Source organism: Corvus kubaryi, unplaced genomic scaffold (genome assembly GCF_017639235.1).
Source record: "Corvus kubaryi isolate FWS band 111438036 unplaced genomic scaffold, C.kubaryi_AGA036_p1.0 137, whole genome shotgun sequence".
Lineage (NCBI taxonomy): Eukaryota > Metazoa > Chordata > Aves > Passeriformes > Corvidae > Corvus > Corvus kubaryi.
Window position 1 is genome coordinate 5533978 of NW_024580671.1, and position 21949 is coordinate 5555926.

Sequence of the window (21949 nt, forward strand, 5' to 3'; positions counted from 1 at the left end):
ACAAGCTCAAGGTAAGAGAATACTAAAACAGGACTACATTAAAGGAGCTAACAGTCTTCTGTTATTAAAAATGAACTGGTGGATATATTCCTTAGAAATTTGCTGATAAAAAACTGGTGTCATTTAGTTCAATTTTAGGGCCTGATGAACACTTACAAAGCTATGTAAAAGCTGACATCTTTGCTAACGTAGTAATTCCATTAAAAGACCTCAGGTATAAGGGTTTTTATTGCTGTAATTATACTGCAGTGTGAAAGCAGGAGAAAAAAATAAGGCTTAGGAAAGTTACTGTTGGGGTAATTTTTTTTAAATTTAGTTTTAAAAATTATGATATTTTACTTGAAAGTATTTAGCAACAAAGGAAGCTCTACCAGGAAATATATATACTCTCTCATTAAACTTTCCATTTTCTTTTCAATCTTGATGACAACTAGACAAATTCCCTATACCTATGTGGTACTTCCCATTGAGACATGGCAACTTTAAAAAAAAAAAAAAATTCTTCACAAATCTCTAAAATTCTCAGCCTGCATCCTTATTTCAAACCATTCCACCAGTGGACTCACCAATGGTTACATCTGAAGAGCTGTGCGTTTCTAGGAAGCTGTTGAGATGATGCCATGTTTTGGGGATCCAGTCAATGATTTTCATAAGCTCATTATTGCGTATGTTCTTTTCTATTTCAGTTTCAATCAGTTTCCTTCTCAGATATCTGCCTAAGAAACCTTTAACAGGCTCTGTGTGATTAGCACACAGCACCCACCTGGGTAGAAGAGATAAATGTCAAGCAGCCATGAATAGAAAATACATTATTTCCTCTTAAACATATAGATAAAAGTAATATCATAAGCTTCCAAGTCTCATTAGTCAGCAAGTACAACACTGCTCCAATAAACCTCATTACTGTTCACTGTTTCCACAGAGCCATTTCAGGTTCCAGCAGGAATTCAAGACACTGCCGAAGACAAATGAAATGCAGGAATGCAATCATCTTCAGCAACTTGCTAGAGGTGCCAGACAGTAATTTTATTTCTTTTACTTTTCCCCAACACCATTCAGAGACACATCAATAGAGGAGAGACACTGAAACTAAAATACTTTACTGTGATGAGACACAAGACCAATATTTGTCAAAGAACTGGGCTTAGAAGCAGGGAGCTGCGCAAACATGGCCACAGTAAATACAGAGTGAATGTACCTGAAATTGTGATGCATCTCCAGATTTGGTGAAGAAGAAACTCCCTGGTTCATGGTTCCAATAATATAGGGACTGGAAAGATAAAAGCAGTAAGATTTTTTGAGGGAGAATTTATTCAAATATTCAAAGTATATTCCTTCTTATTTTCTGCACTAGGCCAATTTCAAGAGTCTCTGGATGTATTGTAGTCATATATTTAAAATATTTCTGAGGTACCCTTTTTAAAATGCTTATTGTACGATTTCCCTCTTTGCATATATGTAGTTTACTAGCGCTCATCTGAAAAAATAAATGAAGCAACCCTGTCTTAATGTAACTCATAATTTGGCAGTAGGCTTAGCTTTTTAATTTCAAAAGCCAGTGAATGTCATGAGACATTGCATGCAACGATTTTATGAAGGGAAGTCCCTCTGATGTCACCTTTACAGCAGAAATAACCAATGTTACACGGCAGTAAAAGTTCTAGAAAACATTATTTTTACTCTTGCTTGAGAGTAAAGGACAGTCAGCCAACTTTGTACTTATGCACTGCTCCAGGAAAACTATGGGAAGGGCAAATCTGCTAGAAACACAGCTGCTTCTGCACGGCATGGTTTATCCCAAATTCCACACTTACAAAGTGTAAGCTGTTCTCATGGTACTAATGAGAAGTGTTTATGTACATTCTTAAATTTCATGGTACATTTACATCTTACTGAGAAGCATGGGAGTCATGTAAATGAAGTGAAGGAGCCAACTAAGTACTTGGCTGAAGAGGGTTAAAATTATTGAAGCACGTAACAGCCTTGCAGATGGCCTATGGGAGTCTAAATGTTCACTGGGACATTTTATTTTGCAAAATAACAAAGAGCTTTTACTGTTTTAATTGCAAAACAAGTGCAAGGAGAGAGAAGAGGTAATACCTACCATTTATTGTATTTACAGTTGAGGAAACCATTGAAGATGTCACTTAGTGAACTGATGTGGTGGAGGTTATCAAGAATTATGACGACAGGGAGGTCAGCACCATTGTTGTCAGCACTGCATTGCTCAGCTAGGTTTGCTAGATATTGTCGCAGATCCTTCCATAGAATTAGTAAGAAAACAAAAATAAAATCACAAAAAAATGCCCCAAGCCCAGAAAAGATTAATTCAATTAGACCATAGATGTAATTTCACTGAAAAAAAATTTGGGAAGATAAAATGACTGCTAAAGAGATTTCCTTCTGTGGATCGATCACTCAGCTGGATCGGCACAGGCAGGAAACCATGCTGCTTATAGAGGGCAACACTGAACCACATCCTAGGAAAAAGAAAAGTGCTAAACGCAAGGCAAATGACTGAAGCATTCTGAGTTGGTGGATATATTCCTTAGAAATTTGCTGATAAAATAGCTTATCTCCAGAGGAAAATAGTTTGCAATAAAGTATGCCATTTCCAATGGGCTGAGATACTCACGTTAATTTTCGGACCTTTATTCTTACGAATGCCACATTCATATAACAAAAAACCCCACCACACTGTCACACAATTTCAGTATATTGAACTGCTGCTTTAGATATCTCATTTCAGCACTCTCAATGAAAATCTGCCTGCCCTCTTGAGGATGCTTTATCACACCTCATAATAAAATTTGTGGTGTAAATTCTTTCCTGTCAGCTGTCTGGCTGCTGTTTAGTGTAGAAGTAAAAGAGAGCTTTCTGTAACCAAAACATTTCATATTTTTGTCAACACTTTGTTGCTCTTGAGGATCTGGGCTAGTCAAGTTTTACAGCTGTATCTCTAGAGGTATCTAATTTTGTCAGGGTTGGAAATACTCAGTATCATGGACAAAGTTCCTATTGACATTTTATTTTCTGGATCAGGGATAGCCGAATCTTTTCTTCTTTAATGTGAACATGCACCTTTTTTATTTCAAGAAAGATTTTTCTTTGCCTTTTTATGATCAGGTGTCTCTCAGGGAACATTATGGGTTTCTTCCATGGAATAGTACCATCTGTATTGTACCCTTGGTATTTGACAATATTGGTTTTTGGGTTTTTAACTCAAAAGTTCTACATAAATTCTGATAGAAGTAAAGGAAAAGGGGAAAAAGCCCCCAACCAATCCAATCCCAAAAACAACAGCCAAACACCAAAACACACAGATCAAGCAATTTACCAGAAATCCAAAAGCTTGTTCTTTTGTGGGACAATTTTCTTTACAGATGTGTATGATATAACAACAAAACATAAACACACTCCCTGCCAAAGTAAATGGCATCACAAATCCTCTGTACAAAGACAGTGAAAAGCAGGGTTTTTTGCCAGAATGGTCCTCTTGCCCCTTTGGGATCTTCTTCCTTCTTACATTACGTTAGCATTCACTATGTTCTGTGTAAATCAGAAAGCTTGGGGCAACCCTTTCATTTTTTTCCCCCCAGGTACCAAGTTAGGAGTACACCCAATTCAGGACAGCCAAGTGAATAGCCTTATCTGTGGCTAGCACAGTAGTCATGCTAGAAGCCTGATAATCTGAGCCATGTAAATCATTAGGAATGTGACATGATGTGTGAGGCAATTTCAGTATGGTCAGCTTCCTCACTGATGCACACCAGAAATCATGATGGTTGTATTTCTCCAGTGCTGATTAAGAAACTGAGCCCAAGACAGTAATTCCAAATCCTCACTTTGAAATCTTTGTTAACAAAGGATGATTTCATCATAATAAAAAAGCAAGTTACACTAGTATTACTATTTATCCAACCTTCTGACAAAGAAATTTCAGACAGTCCAAAAATTTAATTTACATAGGAGTTGGACTCTGCATCTATACTTAAAGTGGGTTTCCTCAAGAGGGGAAAAATTGAGTCTTCCTTGACAGTGCTTCAGTGGTTTGTTTAGAACAGAAAGATCTGGCCCCTGTACATCACTAGGATTGGAGACTGAATTCTTGTAGGAAGAAATGCTAACTGAGCAGCAAAAGATAATATTAACACAAATTAATAGAATCTGTTCTGCATCATCGCTACGAACTGAGCAATAGGTTATGTTTTCAACTGTAACTTACCTTGCTTGACTTGTGATCTATGTTAAAAGTTGCAATTGCATCCTCAGTTTTTTTTCTGCCAGATTTAGTTATAATATATTCAGCCAGCCTGTTAGCTAAATAGGTCTTTCCTGTGCCACTGGGTCCCGACAGAATAATTCTGCGATGCTCCATCAGTAAATTAAAGTACCGTTGGGTAATTGGCTTAGGAATTAATGTGTCAAACACAAAACTATCCAAACTGTTTTCTTCCACTCCTGGGGATAAAAGAAAAGAAAAATGGCCTGTCTTATCCTTGCTAAGGTAGTAATTTGGCCCAGCACCTGATTGTATCAGTGCTATGCCCAAAGCAAGGTAAGACACATCTTAAATCAAATCCCTACTAAGGACTTCTTTGCTGTGGAATTACAGATACACTTCCACAAAAATTAAACAGCAGTAGTGAGTTGAGATGAGTGGGAGAGATGCAATCAAAATAAATGTGAAGAGAAGGCTCAGTGAGGCAAAGATACATGTTTCAGACATTACTGGCAACGATGACAAAAAAAAGGTCAAAGTGACAGCCACAAGGGTTACCAGTTGTCACACCAATGTATGTAAAGTTCCCCTGAAGGTCCCCTCTCCCCTCCAATAGCAAATCCCTAGAGCTTTTGAAATGTTTAGAATTTTTCCTGTGAAACTGAATAAAGCATAAATATTTCTCATTGTAATCTCTGTTTTGGGTTTCATTTTTTTGCCACTGTTTAGAAATCTGTACTTTGGTGTGATTTGGCAGTCAGGCAGGGGAGGACAGATATCCCTAGATTTCCCTCAAAAGGCTGCAATGCAATAGTTATTATGCAATGTCTTACAGACAGTTTATGTGATAAATGTGTCCTCAAACTAGAGACAATAAAGATCAGGTGTAAGAAAAACTAATATGAAAGGATAGGGAACTGCAGTGTAGGACTCTACAGTACCTGCAGAAGTATTCTTTGGATTTTACCTTTCAGGTTCACAGTGATGACGTTATTATCTCCAACCAGATATCCACAAGGCAGCAGTTCAGGCGCTTCTAGGCTATGGGCTCTAATTACATCCCCTATACAGTAGCTAGCAATGCAGTCAGAGCTTAAACCCAGGCTAGTAGTTGGATCCACTCGAAAAATATACTCCTGAAATTATATGAAAACATAAAACATAAAAATATTTACTGAATGAAAGCAATTTGGAAAACTGCCTATAGTCATAAGAAAAAGAACAGTGACATTAAGAATAAAGCTTAATAGTGGTGTTAACTATATATCAAAAAAACCTCAAACCAAACCAAAAACTTGGCAAGACAACTCAAAGAATACAGAAATTTTCTAGCATGAAACAGAAAATTGTAATAATACTTAAGCTAATTTTTCAGTGTCTTACCTTAAAGAGACGTCTGATTACACCATCTAAAACATCCCACTTTGTTTTTCCACTGACTCCAATTGATCCTATCAGGTATGCATGTGGCTTTTGATCCTGGAAAGAGAGATTTTTGGAAACTAGACTAAAAATGGTGCTAATTCGTTTTCTATGAAGATCCATAGTTTTCCCAATGCAGAATAAGAATATTATTTAGAATATGATGTTACAACTTTGGTAATAATCTCTGTGCCAGAAATAGGTATAGACTGTATTACTTTGGTACATCTTTATAAAGAAGGGAATATAGAATCTTGTTCTGCTCTTTGATTGCATCTGTGTCTTTAAAGAGATGACTAAAAATAAAGATTGCACGGTATTTATAATTTTTTTAACACAGAACATGAAAACACGACAATGCAATTTCTCAGCAGCAAATTCACAGTTGCACCCTAAGGAGTCCAAGGCACAGATCTAACTTATAATGACTTTTAAATGGAGATAGAAGTCTCAGGACATCCTATTACTAATTAAACTGAAAATTGGTAGTGTCTAAGCTACCACAAAGGCAGAATGAGGCCATATAACATTAGTCTATAGAATGGGCCTCCCTGTATTGAGCATATAAGACAGAGAAGAGAGCTGCTACCTATAGGAAATTTCCATTCAGTTCCTTGCTTAAAATACCGAAAAAAATGGAGCTACTACGTTCCAGCATTTGCTTGAGCTATAATTCTGCTCTGGGTAATGCACTTACCTTGGCTCGACTATAGCCCTTGTTTATAGTGACTAAGATTTTGACACTATGACCATCTTTGTGGAGTGCTCCATCAGTGACATCATCCAACAAAATATCTGCATTAAAAGAAGGGAAGTGATCAGTCTGACAAATCACATCAATTCTGTTCACATCATTAGTTCAGTATTTGTTCAAAGGATTTTTTGGTTAAAAAGAAAGGCTGCCATGACAACAACTTGCAATTGTTATAAACTGTACTTATTCCTAATTCACCATTTCTGTTGGAGGTGACAAAAAAGTTACCAGTTGTCAATTTTTGAAGGAACATTAGGAGTTTTAATCATGTAAAAATGAATAGAGAATCCACAAATAAATAAAATCTTGCATTATAGTCTTGTCTTTGCTTTTCCTCTTGGAACTTTTTCAAAATTACAATATGTTCACAAAGTAATGTTGTTTAAAAACTAAATTAAGTTTATGTCTTTGGGCACTCAGTTGTCGCCTTTAGAATGTTTTAAGAAGAGAAAACAAGAAATCCTTGCATTGATATTTTTGCTGTTAAGTAAAACAGCATTTAATTTCACTTTCCAGATGATTCCTTTATCCTCTGTACATATGGCACGGATAGAAACTTTTTCACCTCCACTAGAAAACCACTTTGGATTCCTCCAGAATATGGGACTCTATTTTCAGCCATTCCTCTAAGGAAAGGTTTCATTTTTCTCGGATGTAAAGAGTGATTTTGATCTGCTCTGCACCTCTGCTTCTACCACTTCATTAACTCCTAAAATGAGAAAGTTGATGTATTTCTATTAAAGGCTGGGCCTACAGCTTTATTGCAAGTGATAAAACTGCTGCTTTCTTCTAGAAGTTCTCTCTGAGGTTTTACTGTTAGACATTTAAACTAACTACAAAATTAGATGAGATTATGGATTTGCATTTTCTTCAAATTTGCATTTTCTTCAAAGGCCAGCACAGTAATCCACTAACCTAAGCCCTGTTCGTTCTTAGTCTGAAAAACATTGACTTCATGACATAGTCTGCACAAGGTCAGATTTCAGCCAAATTAAATGAGGTCCCAGTAAGATTCAGTCACAGTTCAAAGGAAAACCAAAGAAGGCTTATGAATATAATTTCAATTAATGTATTAAAAAATTAGCTTTCATGTAAAAAGTTTGATAATTACATCCAGATCTAGAATGCAGATTCTGCTTTTTTTTTTTTTAATTCATTGAACAAAGAAGCATTTTTTTCTTTTTTTGTGAGCTTTAATAAATCTATGCTTGCTTTTTTCCAGGCACAGTTTTTCTGTGTCACCACTGAATGTTTCACTTCACTTGTCTTGTGTTTTGGCACATTTGACAAACCTTTGAGCAAATCTAAGAGCTTTGATAATACCATAGTTTGTCTGAGGGCAAATTATGGTACAACTGATCCCCCTGTGAAATTTTTCTATCTCTAAATGACCCTTATGTAGCCCTTTAAATTAATTCCTCTTTAAGTCTTTAGGAATGAGGAACCACTCTGTAGCAAAAGAACAAATTCGGCTTTATAAGAGCTCTCTCTCTCACTGATACAAGGGGCTTAGAAGATGCCCAAGGGCCTCTAATTTCATGGTGGTACTAATTGTTTTAATTACCCCCTGCCAGGTCTGCTTTTTAGGCATGCTATGATCACTTCAGTTCAATTCTTGTCTGAACTCTGGCACTCTGGGCCAGTCTTGTACTTGTCCTTGTTTGCTCCTTTCACTCCAGTGACTGACTGAAAGAGGGGTGTCTGTAACCATCAAACCCCTTCCCAGCTTGCCACTCACACTGATCTGGAGGGTATCATCATACCCTTAGGAAGTGACAGTGGATAGCTTTGGTCATTTCCAGATGACCATCACTGATTGGAGACATTGCTTCCAGAACATGCAGCGACATTTTTATAATACGAAGAGCCAAAGCCCTCAGTTCTCTCAGCTTAGTCCTCATCATGATTAACCTCTCCACATCTCAGAAACTTTTGTTCAGTAGTACTCCAGCTGTCCCAGAAATCCCAAAAGACTTGCTGCTAAGCTGTCATCCTTCCAAGTTCTCTGGCATGGCAACAAAATGATCATCGCAATGATCAAAAATTCTGGATTCATAATCAAATGAAATTCTCCACTCCTCATTAGGCACCCTTTTATCTTTAATTTCTTATAACCAAAAGTAATTACTTTGCATGTGAGAAAGACATTTAGAACAATAGCACAGAAAATTACATAAAGCTTATGAAATAATGGAATCATTTAGGCTGGAAAACATCCTTAAGATCATAGAGTCCAACCACTTCTCCCAGCCATCCTGTTCTCCTTCTTCCTGTTCCTTTGCCTTGTTTTCCTCTTCCCCTTCCTCTTTTTTTCTCCCAGCTTTTGTTTTTTCTATTCTTTTGCTGAACACTTCCTCCTAATTTTCTTCTTCTTCATTCTTTATCTTATGTTTACCTTCCCTTTACTTTCCCCTGTTCCTCTTTACCCATTGAATTTTCATCTAGTTCCCCCTCCTTTTCTTCAAACTCTTCTTCCTACATGTTTATTCCTGTATCTAGACAGAGTTAGTGCCAAGCAACAAAGTGCTAATGGCTGCTACTCATGAGAGACATTCTATAACCACCATATTGAAAAAAATTCTGTAACTTTTTTTGGTGTTTTTTTGTTCGTTTGGTTGGTTTTTGCATTTTTTTTTAATATATGTGGATCTGTGAGCAGTTAAATGCTTTCTCCCTGCTTTTGCAACACCTCATTGCATGCTGAGGCCCAGTTCAGACTCCTCCATGCTAAAAGTTAAACCTTTCAAAGAGCTGGAATGTAAATAAAAAATATACCAATTTTCATACAAAATCTGATATTAACCAGAAAAAATGTTCAAATATCCGTGTAATCAATGACTGGCAAGATAATATGACTAACCGCCAATCCAAATTATAGTCAGTCAGTTTGGCATATTCCCAGCTGTACTCTTGCCTAGACTCTTTCCACAATTATTAGCCACATTTTTATTGCTTCCAGAGACTACACTATACTTTCTGTGGCGTCTATGCTAATGAGTGCTGCTCTGCTCCTGCTTTGCTCCCCGTTCTAATGTTAGAGCCAGCACTTCTGTTTCTTGGCTACATTATCAAAACAAATGTAGAAGGCTTATTATCATAAACTCCATGGCATGGAAAATAATCAAATGTTAACATTCAGGATGTGGACCAAAGTTCTGCTTGCTTTTCTTCATTCACAGAACACAATGAGAGTCCCTAATAAGCCAGGAGAGGTTTGACTCCAGTGATAAATGGTGATTTGGTTCAACATAGGCTAAGAAAATGTAAGGGATAAAGCTAACTGAGACCACCTTCTGCCTCAGCTGCAAATACGAAGTCAAGTTAAGGGAGGTAACTGAATGATCAAAGATCTGTAAACTAAAAGAAGAAAGTTTCACATACTATAGACATATTTATCCCATATGGGCAAGAGAATATATCAATACAGTTGTCAAGTATACTTCAACAGATATTCCTTTACAAACAAATTGTAAACTGTATGACCAAAGAGTATCGTAAACTATGTAGGTAGAGTGTCATAGCCTGGAACAAAGCAAACATAATGAACAGTCTGTTACTGCTGTTCAGGGGCTTCTAAAAGCTCCATTTTTCAGACATGGCCACGAGCATTCTTCCTCATCTCTGTTACTGAATGTATATCCAATGTTAGCCTGAGTGATATGAGGTATTTTAATTTTCAGAAATGCTTCTCCTATTTGGCCCATTTAGAGGCTGAAAAATTCTTACTAACTGCAGAGGCCTGCATGTCCCCAAAGTATGCTCACCTGATGTAACAGATTCTGTGATGTTTAAATTGTTCAGAGAAAGTCCCAGTGACTGCCGTGATGAAGAAGATGATGTGCTGCTTGATGACTCTGATGATGGCCGGGCAGGCTTTCCAGTATTTCCAGTCTCTGCCTTTAAGCGATCATTTTCAGCTTTCAATATCTCAATTTCATTCTACATACAAAAGAAACCAACACAAAAGCACAGGAGGTTATTCTTGTGGAAAACCAATGTCGGTGGCTATTCTGGTGATGCTGCTCCCCTGACCTAGTTAATTGGTTTACCACTTTCACAGCAGAGGTATAACACAGTGAAAACTGGATTGCCTTTACTTCTTAAAAGAAGAGAAACCCCCCCAATAACCATGCTTAGCTTTTGCCTCAAGATAGATCCTAAGCAATGTAAGCTTCAAGCTTTTGTTTCTATCGTAGAGTTGACCATAATGTGACTGTGGTGAGAATTTTCCCAGCTATCCCCATTTTTTTGAGGTACTTTCTATTGTCAAATACCTTAGGCAACAGTCAGTTAAGAAAGTTACTGGATATGTCAATGTTTCCAAAGTCACAGGAAATTATTACTGCCTTTGAACATAAAATTTAAGCAGTAACTTCACGGAGAAATTAAATTAAAAATTAAAAATTAGAAATTGATAGTTTAACAGTTTCATAACCATTCTTGCTATCAAAGAAGACTTTTTGATCATTCAAACATGGGATTGTTCACAGAGCAGTGAGCAAACTCTATGACGAAAACACACAGTTACAGATGAATCAGAACAACTGGAATTTTTTTAGCTAAATCCTCTGTGGTGCCAAGTGATTATTGAATGTACAAAAATAAAATGAAAACTTAGCCTGACAACAGCCTGGTACCAGCAAAATCTAGCTTCCAGTCGCTTCACAAAGCACATTGCAAAGCAACTGCTTATTCTTGCAGATGGTTCTGCACATCAAATTTAATTCTATATTCACTATCACCTGGCTAAAAGTCCCATTTTTTTATGGAGGCTGCACAGCTATATTATACAAGTAAAAACATAAGGGATAGATAGCATCGTAAAAAACCCTGCTACAGCTACAAAAAGATCGGATCACATATGCAAAGGTGAGGAGTTAGTGAAAGGGAAGGGACAAACCAGCATAAAAGTAACAGAAGGTAACAGATGTGTGTATCAGTTTATTCTAGGGTTCAAATCAGGAGCTACTCTGCAATGTACGCCAATTAATTACACAGCCTTAGCAGTCTTCAATTTACCTGACCTTTAGGTTTTTAAGGTGCTTTGGATATAAAAGTAATCATGTATCACTTCCATGAGTCCTACTTTTTCCCCTTACCAATCCTCATCAATCCTCTAAAATACCACAGTTTGGCAACTGCAAGGTGGCGGCCTGTCCTTTTGGGAAAACTTCAGAAGTGGTGATTACCAGCAACAGCATCTCAACCAGTTGCCTCTGCCCAAATTTGAGGAAGTTCAGACTTTGGAGAACTGTGCAAAACTCCAGCAAACTTCTCCCTCTTGGGAGTTCACCTGGCTCAGGCACTTGTACCCAGTATAAGACTGTAATTGGATGATAAGCCTTCACATCCGTTTCTCCACCATTGCAATTAACTGTATTCTATTCCTCATAGTTCCTTAAAACCTTTCAGTGCCTCGAGATCAATGTCTTACTTATGCCTGGACAACTGAAACCATATTTACGGACCAGTTCTTGGTAAGTCTTCCCTCTAATTGAAGTTCAGCCAAATAATCCCACAGTAATGTTGGAACTCAGGGTGTGAACACCTGGGAGGATGGCAGGTACCATAGATGTTTAAAGATGTGGCTGAGACTCATGTAGGCATGTTGTAAACAAAGAGGTCTAGAAAAACATCAGGCACACCATTTCTGTAGTTATGAAATCAGGTGCTATGGGCATCTACGCAAAAGTGCCTAAAGGTGCACCTTACCTAAGCACCCAACGCAGAGCAATTCAGCTGGCAAGCCACTGGGCTGGATTCAGCTGTGCAGGGGTGGGTTTCCAGTGGCATAACAAACATGGTCTTCCATGGAAGAATGCTAAACCTACATGTCCTGCGCAGATGCAAATACTTGAGGCTGGTTCAAATGGTAAGAAGTGCCTATGCTCAAAGAACTCCATTTCACCGTCTGTACCTATCTCAGGGTAATTTTAGGATAGCCCTTTAGCCCTCACTACTACAGGACTAAAATTGAATTGACAACAACAGAAGTTTATTATGCAGCTCATTCCTAGACTTTTAAATGTAGCCATCCCTGTCTCAACCTGAGTATCCATCCATGACCTTGATTCTGTTCCCCAAATACAGACTTATAGTGCCTTCAGGAATGACGTAAGTACGTTAGCTGTCATTCCAGAAGGGCCCAGTTCTACTGAAGAACCTATGTCATACTGTGTGGATATTACAGATCCTTTTGGGCACCCACCATGGTACTGGGTATTTGCATGTAAGCAACAGAGTCACGTCCCATAAAGCTCTGTGCTCCACTGAAGAACATTGCCATTCTTTTTGCATCCTATCAGCCTCATGAAAAGGAAAATCTTCTAATGAAAAATGCGTTCACGAAGAATTGGAGCAGTGTCACAAAATAACGTAGCAAAATTTTATGATGCTGGATACAGTAATTAGTTCAATTTTACATTTTTTGCCTTGGCAAACCATGACTGAGTTAGGAATCAGAAATGATGAAAGAGTATGCACATAACATCCTGGCCCCCTCCATGGCTCAAGGATTTAAAACGCTGTAGAAACCATTTTTTGATCTGCTTCTCTGTCATGTTGCTTACCCCAGTCACAGGCTTGAATTGATAAATATCCTTTGGGCAGGGATTATGTCTTCTTCCATATCTCTTAAGCACATTTTAGGTACTAATACATATGCTAAGAATGTCTTTATTATAAGGTGAACACTTACCATACCCAGCCTTCAGAATTACTGTCAATCTAGGAATTTACTTTGTATCAACAGTTTTTTGGTGCCTGAAACAAAGTACTGGGCAAGGAAATACACCAGTCATACCTGTGGTGTGCACCTCTGTCATCACTTAAGCTACTGCACTGACCTGCATGCGGTTCATGGCTTCCCGGATCTGATCCAGATGGTGTGCAGAGCTGAGGGCTTCCAGACGAATGTCCGTTAATTTTAGCTCCTTCTCCCTCAGCTCGCTTTTTAGCTGAAGAATAATTTCAGCCTCTGCCTCTGTGCACTCACAGATCCTAAAGAGGAGCAGGACACAGGCAGGAGATTAAAGGAAGGTTCTCTCCCCAAAGCAGTGTTATTATTAAATATCAAAGTACAGAAAAATGCTTGCTGCTGTGAAACCTATGAAGTGAAGAAAGAAACTTATCAAAGAAACATGAAAATGATCAAACTGCAAATTAAAAAAGGAAAAAAAGCCCTCTCCAGAAGAAGTGATCAGATTGCTTTTTAGCTTTTTAGTTTAGTTCACTACGGTGAAAAACAAATTCTTAACTACTTTTCAGGTATCTTTTTTTAAGTGTCTATCATCCATTGGTTTTAACTGGATTTCATACTCACATAATTTCTTTGGTGCAAAGTTTATCATTATGTAACAATTGTCAGAACTGAAGTGCACTGATCAAAGTGTACTGCTGATATTTATTATTTGTTAGGCATCAATATTTTTCTCTGTTTTGAACAGTACACAAAGGGACAGTCCTTGAATTTATAGTCTAGAAGATTTTGATCTGTGATGGTTTTGATTTGTGATGGCTGATGTTTTGCCTATAGCCTGTCATTTTGTGATGTATGATATATGAAATCATGTGGGTTGGTTTTGTTTTTTTTCCCTTAAAGACTGGATTACCATATGATTACTTTCCATGAGCATTTATTTTAAGGGAAGAAACCATAACATTGTGAGAAAAAACTGAAACATTACTGGCCCAGAGACCCACAATTGTCCAGCTCCCTTGTCAGACTGTTTTGCCCTCTTTGTATCATCAGCAGAACCACCAGTAAAAAGTAAAATACGGAATTTCGGTTACATTGTTACACTAAGTAGTATTTCCAGTCAATTCAGTAAATGTTATTTGTTTTTTATTACTGTGACTATAAATAGTTAATATTTGCAGAAAAATTTCAATGAAAAGTATTTCATGAAAATAGTATTATTATTGTGATTATTACTGCTAATATTAAAAAAAAAAAATAGAAACCAAGGTCAGCATTTAATTGCCAGAATGCATGAAAACACATTTTGGGAAAGAAGATGCAGCACTCCTCAGGTCAACAGTTGGGTATACAGCTCCATGCTCCACGCTCAGTTTTACCAGGATCTATGTTTATAGACCACACGACCATTTTGCCTTTTCTTTGATGCCCAGGCTAGAGATGACCTTCATACACATGTACTAGACAGATGCAATTGGAAGAGAGTAAAGGTAATGGTTTAGAACACGAGACCTGGTCAAGAAAATATAGGAAGAAATCATAAGCAAAGGGAAGATGAAGAAGTTCATGGCAAATAAAATATATGTCAAATAGAGGAAGAAAGATAATGAATATCATTCAAAATAAGGACAAATATTTTAAAAGTGATTACAAATTATTAAAGACATACACTAGGATTTTTTTTCCCAAATATTATGATATAGTTCTTTCAGTGATGTGCCCATACCTGCCTATGCTAAGCAAGTAAGAAATGAAGGTTTATTTCCATGCATATATTATCTAATAAAATAACCTGGACAAGTGGGAAGTCATCTATTTGTTGGCTAGTTTCTTTTGGCTTTTTTTTGGTTTTTTTTCAGTACATCTTGAGAAGCTATGGACAAAAAGACCTTGGCAAGCCAGCTTTAAAGAATACAAAAGTGAAACAGAAAGCAGAGCTACAGTTCTGGAATAAACAGGAAAAACTGGTCTCAGCTCTTAAGGTAGGCAGAATGGAAGCAGAAAGTAAGAACTAAATTTTCTTTTGCAGATCCCAAAACTTTACAAAACTTAGCTCCTATAACTGTAAAATTACGTAAGAATATGAGACCTCATCAGAAGGAAGAAAAACAAAAATATAAGTTAGCATTCCTGAGCAGTCACAGAAAGAAACTCAAATGTCTGATCAGACTTGAGACAAAGGTTCAAAGTAGTTAGAAAGACTTTTCCTTTTTCCTTCTTGTTACAACCTCAGAATTTTTAAATCAATAGGTTGCTTTAGGTAGAAGGAGTAAATCAAGATCTTTGAACAGAGTTTGCTAACAATTATGAAAAGTCTCAAAGGAGGCAGGAGTTTAAATTATGCAACTCAGAAAACTGAGTCTTCTAAATCAAGTGACATTATCAGCATAACAGACAAGTTATCTATATTAATACATTTTATGTAATCTCTGTGTTATCCCGTGTAGAAAGGTCATAATAATAAAAAATGTAATAATATGATCAGAAAGATCACTGTGTAAAAATGTTATGGAGGAAAAACCTGAAGGCTGTGAACGGGATGAAATTTAAGAATTTAAGGCTCAGAGATCAAACAACCATGGCAAAAGCTTGAGATGAAAGACTAGATGTGCAGTTTGCCCTTGATAAAATCTGGGAATACTAGCACACCTAGAGAGCAAGTCAAAGAGAGAAAAAAACTAGGATTGGTGAAAAGGAGGCAGGATAAGGTCATGGGAGCAGATCTGTGAATCATGAGTAATTATTTTTGCAGAATAAAAGCGTTCTGTTTACATTCAGTCACTTTCTAAGTAAGGCTTTTACTCTTCACTATGAAGGTGATTTTTAAGTTGATAATAATTCAAACAGTAGGGTACCAAACATGTAGAAATCCTCATCCCAAAACACACATACACCTCAAATGGTAAAAATATCAGCTTCCTATAAAATAATCCAGCAAAAATACAGAGACTTAGATGAGTTATGATTTTCTAGTCTTCACACAATTTGAGAAAAAGGAAAGCACTTATTCTCAAGGTGTTCAGTTTTTGGGAATATTTGCTGTCAGACTCCTAAACCTAGTATATAAAAATCATTAGAGTCTATAAAAACTTAATAATAAAAGGCATATAACCTAACACAGAGTAATTCTATTATAAAGCTTAGTAATCAGTCATGAGAATTCCTTGAGGGCCTTAAGAAAGAGTAATTGTGACCTGATTACTCTCAATTAGGACAGGGAAAGTAAGGCTCACACTAGCAGTAGGCATTTTTTGGTTCAAAGAGGCTGATTTCCCCATATTAGAAAGAGTTATGAGTTTAGCAGAATGAAAAAAAAAAGGCAGAGGTATACGAATGAAAGCTGTGAACTCTGTAAGAACATATCAGATATTCAAAAAAAGAAATGGGACAGCTGTTGACTGATGATTTGTTCTCAGACCTGAAACCTCAAGGGTGGTGATTTGAATAAAATATAAAAGTAAAATCCCACAAAAAAACCAAACTGATGAAAGAGGGGAAATAGATTAGAAATTATATACATCAGTAGCTACAAAGTAGATAAAGTAATAACAAGAGGAATGAGTATATTGTAAAAATCCATAGCCACCTGGGAAAAAAATTACATTTTTAGTGTGTCATGAAGAAAGGAAACAAGGAAACTTCAGCATTTGGCCTTTACTAAATGGATACAATAGAGTTGCTAATGGTGCAAGGAGAGCACAACATAAGCTTTTGGAAGTTTGCATAGCTAGGTGATTTTGGATAAAGTCTGTGAAAGGAGGAAAGAATGACTGAATAAAGAGCTGCTGCAGAACTAGTGTGTAAATGGTGAAGCTCACAAGAAATCCTGCAAATGGAGGGAGCTCAGGATTAAAAGATCACAGCTGTTGTCGATGGTTTGTGAACTGCAAACGGCCACACTGGAGGAGGCCTGTTTCCCAGCCCATCCCATTTGCCAAGAGAGACACTTACGCAGATGCTGACTGTGATGGTTTCATTGATGTCGCCCCACACTCTCCTGAGCTGTGGGGCAGTTTAGGTGAGGAAGGAAGAGAGGAGTCCGTCAGCTCTTCTATGTCCGAATGTGAGGAAGGAGGTTTGGTGGACTTTTTCTTTCCAAAGGCCTGTTTGAAAGAGCTTCTTAACTGGAAAACAAATACAGAACAAGATTATTTTCCTCATCACAGCACTTTGTGCGTAGCTCATGTTTTGAAGAGTTAGTTTGCAGATGCCATCCTAGCCACTGCCTGAGGTCAGTATGCAGAAGCAAGGTATTAACATATGCAACACAGTATCTCTAAAAACATGATACGGTGCTTTGTTTTGACTTTATTAATCCAGCGCAGTGCAAGAGTAATGCTATGGAGAAAGTGCAGGACTGAGTGGTACAGCTATTGGAGAGGGGTGCTCATTTAAAGCCATTAAGCCCCGGTGGAATCCCATTCCCGTGGCATTCCCTTCAAGGGGTGGCTTTAAATAACCACTTTGCATCTAGGTACAGGCAGAACTAAAAGCTGAAATTCAAAGACTAGTCCAATTTATAGGGTTTGCCAATTTATTTTCCCCATTAAAACTTGGAATGGTCAAACTGTGCAAATGCTGTGATTTGGATCATAATCGAGAGGATATAAGCTGGGACATGAGGTTTGCATTGTTGTACTATTGAGAAGAATGTTAGCTGAAAGGTATATACTGTTTTTTGCAATTTCCTTTAGAGTGGTAAGATCTCTGAATGTACAAGCATTGCCTTCTCCCTCTAGAAGCTTCTATCCAGTATTGAAAAGGGACAGAATAGCCAAAGAGCCATTTATTTCAGGAGCCAAGATGACAACAGTTTTGTCTGCAGTTAAAATTAACTAGCCCATTTGTTCATACCTTTGTCTAAATACAGAACTTGTTAATCTTAGAAAAAATGTGGGTTTTGTTTTTATTTTCAGAAAGCTGTTCTGATCAAAACTGTACAGAACACAATGACCAGCTAGTTCCTCTAGGAAAAAATGAGGTCTTCAAACACATTATTCTCATGGTATAATTGGAGAGTGGGGAGTGCGACCACTGATCTTAATGCGAAGCATTATTTAAGTCCTTTCCAGCTCATGATGTCTAATGAGAAAGAAATGGATTTTGGCTACACTCCCCCTTTCTATAGCCTAAACTTTGAGATTAAAATGAATAAAGACAAACTGAGAAGACATACAGGATAATCTGGTTTTAGAAGGTATAAAAGCCTACTGCCAAAATAAATAGCAATCATGCCAAGATAGGGTTTTTTATAGATGCATGCCAACTTTTCCATGGTTTATATTCACCTCACTTCCTCTAGAGTTCACCTTGCAGAAACATGAAAGAGTGTGGAATTACAAATCAAGGGAATGAAGGCTCATCAGTATTTTAAAACAAATGTTTATGCAGATAATATTTTTAAAACAATAAAAACATATTGTCTGATTCTTTACTGAAAGTATTTGATTATATCTTTAGCAATATGTGGTATTTGTATGTTCCAGTTAAGAAACATCTTAATTTATTTAAACACCGTACTACTTCTACATGAGAATTCTTAACAGATTTCAACTCCCTCCATGGCTGGGTAATATATTTGAGTAAAGCTTTTGAACCAAACTCCAACTGAAGAAAAATCGAACAGGGCTTCAATGTGGCCCAGAGATGGTTTTGGTCACAACAGCTATTTTAAATTTTTGTTGTTGTTTTGTTGTCATAGCTGCTTATGGTTTTGTTTGTTTTAAATTCTCTGACTTATGCAATTAAACCCCTGCTGATATTCAATAATTTTTAGTTTGCTGGTAGTGCCACAGTATGGATACACACGAATTTCTTGATATCCATCTGGCCCCACAAGAACATTCCAGATGAAATGGACTGTCATGTTACTCAGACACTAGAAAATTACATAATAACTAAAAAATAGGTTTAAACCTGCTGAGTACTTACCCAGTTCTTCTTTTTCTTTTTTTTGGAATCAGCATCATTACCACTGCCAATACTTGAATGACTTGTAGCGCTGTTGATACTGGAAACACTTTCTGAAGAATGTTGCCGCCTTATACGTAAATCTAAAGAAAAGAAGTTACTGTGAAATCTGTTTCTTTTTCAATATAGTAAAAATATTATATTTATGTAGCATCTTCCTCCTCAAAGGGAGTCTAAATAATCATAAATGGCCTTGATGCTTGCAGTGGCTCAGATTAAAGCTATTGAAGCCTGTGAGAAACCACATAGGGATTTGAGGGGGATGCATACAATTAGTCCAACACTTAGGGGCTTCTCCAAAATGGGCTGTTCTTGCCCTGAAGGCAAGGACCCTTCACAGCAATCTACGCACGTGTATCCTCATGGCTGAGCAGTGTCTGTTACACAGGGATTACTTGATGTATCAGTATCACATGTACTACAGTTCTGAGGAGTGTAGGCACTACTTGACTTGCAGCAGCCCTAATCGGCGTTCAGATGCCACCTTCTAACATACCATGACAGAAAAAAACCAGGCAGGAGTTCATTAAAAATGAATGAAACAAAATAACCAAGAAGTGGAGAACATTAAAAATGGCTAGTGAGGCTTTTGAGTTTCAATTTCTTAAAAGTCTCCAATAACTAGATCTTAATCACTGGAAATTATTCTTGCAGAACATGCCCACTAATACCAAGGGAAATTACTTTTTAGATTATTTTCTACTTTCTGGAAATTTACTTTGCTACACTGAAGTCATGCAGTGAAATGACCTTAATACAAACATCTAAATAATGACCTCTCCAATGGAAGATCAATAAGACTCTCAGAAACAAATACTGCGATTATTTTTTTCAAGTAATTCCTTTGCTGTTGCTTATCATCAGGCACTTTTGAAGTACGTACTTATCATGCAATATCTGCCTAACTGCAATGACAAATTAATTTGACATCTGGAATTTAAAACCTGCTTTCCTGCTCTGATTTAGCACTTCATGAAGGAGCTGAGCTGCTGTCAGTCCATCTCTTACCAACGAGAACATCAATTTGCAAAGCTACAACTTTGACTGGATTCCCAAGCTATAACAATTTTATACCGCAAGACTTCACCAGTGTCTTGGGTGTACTTCAGCAGACAACTGCAGGGATATGGATAACTCTTGATCAATTCCTGGCCATCGAACTCTAAGATAAAGCTCCAGGAACTCTGGCAGACAGGAAGCTCGTGCAAGGTTTCCAGCTCTGGAAATACCACAAGTATTCCTACCATTCACTGCAGAATGTGCTTGCCCTTGCAACAGAGCTCCCAAACAACAGAAAACTAGTGACTTAGCGGTTTTTTTTTTTTTCCTGGGGAGAAATTCCACATTTATTTTAATAACGACAAACCCATACCTTTGTGGGTATGATCAGGGCCGTTCAAGGCTCCTTGAATAGCAGCTTGTGCAGCAGAATTCTGGGCTTTCAGCATTTCGATGGTTTCCCTTAGCTCTATAAGCTCAGATTCCTGTGGGAAGAGCAAAGAGAGATCAAAATAATGACAAAAGAGTAATGCTTATCTAAGCTAAAAGAAAAAATTACAAGAGTGTCCAAATTAAAGATCATGGGACTGATTGGGTGAACATAACAGCAACAGCAAAAAGAATGCATACTTTCTCTCCAAAGATGTTAAAATCAACTAACTTATTCTTTTTCATTTATTCTAGATAAAGCAATGACGCTATTTTTAAGAAGAAAACACTTTTACAAGGAGTAATCTAAAAAGGGTCTTAAATGACTATTCAATATAAAATTAAGAAAAACTCAATGACGTTATTGCAAAAAACAATGAAACCGTTTGAATTACATCCTTCAATATGTGAGGCTACTGTTAAATGGATGAATTCAAAATATTTTTTAAATACTAATTTATTTAAAAACCCTCTGTTTAATAGAAATGGTCCTGCAAGTTGAAGTAAAATGATTCCACTTGAGTGCAGGAAGTTCTGTATTAGAATGCACAGATGATTTTTATTAAAAAATATCTTTTATGATTGCTTTTATAAGCAATATTTTATTTATTACTTCCCTGTCTGTCCAGTCTGTACTTATATAATGAGGGTTAAAGGAATTTAAACTCAACAATAGAGAAAAGAAGAGAAGGAAAAGAATAAGTTCTAAATCTTTTGGGAAAGAAACTTGGACATGATCTGTTTCCACATCACTGCTTAACCTCTTCTGGAAAGAAAACCTTCTAAATTATACTTTATAAAATAGTTTAAAGTTTTGGTTTTAAGAAAATTTCATTGCTCTTGTGTTCTTTCCTCTCCCCTTCCCCCCCAAGATGAAACAAAAGCAAGTAATACAAATATTTTCTATCCAGTTCACAATGAGTCTCACCACATTTCATCTGTTGGTGCTCAACCAGACTCTGAAATGTTATTTTTATAGACAGTTACAGACTCCAGTGGTGACTAGCAGCTCACAGATAAACAGTTTCTTTCACAGTTTGTCTCAAGGAGGCCTTTCGTTAACAGGATATTGTTCAAAATGCATAAGGGTGGAGAGTTGCAGAAGTTCAATCCTGTAAGGTGCTAAGCAGCCTCTTCATCCTGAGCTTGGTACAAGGGCTCACATTCAATTTACTATCCTATCAGGTTCGGAGTTTTTTCCTCCACTAGACAAAATACCACAATGAAAACCCAAACTTGTTTACTTATGGATAGGATGCCTAACCTTTGTTAACTCTCTCAATGGAGCTATTTTTCTCTACTTAAACTTCTTTGCTCCCAGTAATTAATTCTATTATTCTGGTGGCACTGGGAGGCTGTAATGAAGCACTCCAGCATCTTATATATAAGAAGTCTTTGTTACAGGATCTTTCAGTATGGAGTAAACCTATAGTGGCACATGTTTTAATTAAATTCT

General features: G+C 37.0%; 1 protein-coding gene across 9 annotated transcripts in view; it reads right to left on the reverse strand.

Annotated features, from left to right (window-relative positions):
* The window catches only part of NAV3 (neuron navigator 3), a 524494-nt gene that overhangs the window by 7930 nt on the left and 494615 nt on the right, over positions 1-21949 (reverse strand). For all 9 annotated transcript variants that reach the window (XM_042017696.1, XM_042017695.1, XM_042017693.1 and 6 more), the window contains 12 exons: positions 20438-20549; positions 19027-19148; positions 17047-17219; positions 13244-13397; positions 10163-10337; positions 6342-6439; positions 5606-5701; positions 5190-5358; positions 4226-4461; positions 2105-2259; positions 1199-1270; positions 567-763 (listed from right to left, as the gene is read on the reverse strand). In XM_042017696.1, the coding sequence (XP_041873630.1) occupies positions 567-763; positions 1199-1270; positions 2105-2259; positions 4226-4461; positions 5190-5358; positions 5606-5701; positions 6342-6439; positions 10163-10337; positions 13244-13397; positions 17047-17219; positions 19027-19148; positions 20438-20549 (1759 nt within the window). The remainder of the gene's footprint in view (positions 1-566; positions 764-1198; positions 1271-2104; positions 2260-4225; positions 4462-5189; positions 5359-5605; positions 5702-6341; positions 6440-10162; positions 10338-13243; positions 13398-17046; positions 17220-19026; positions 19149-20437; positions 20550-21949) is intronic.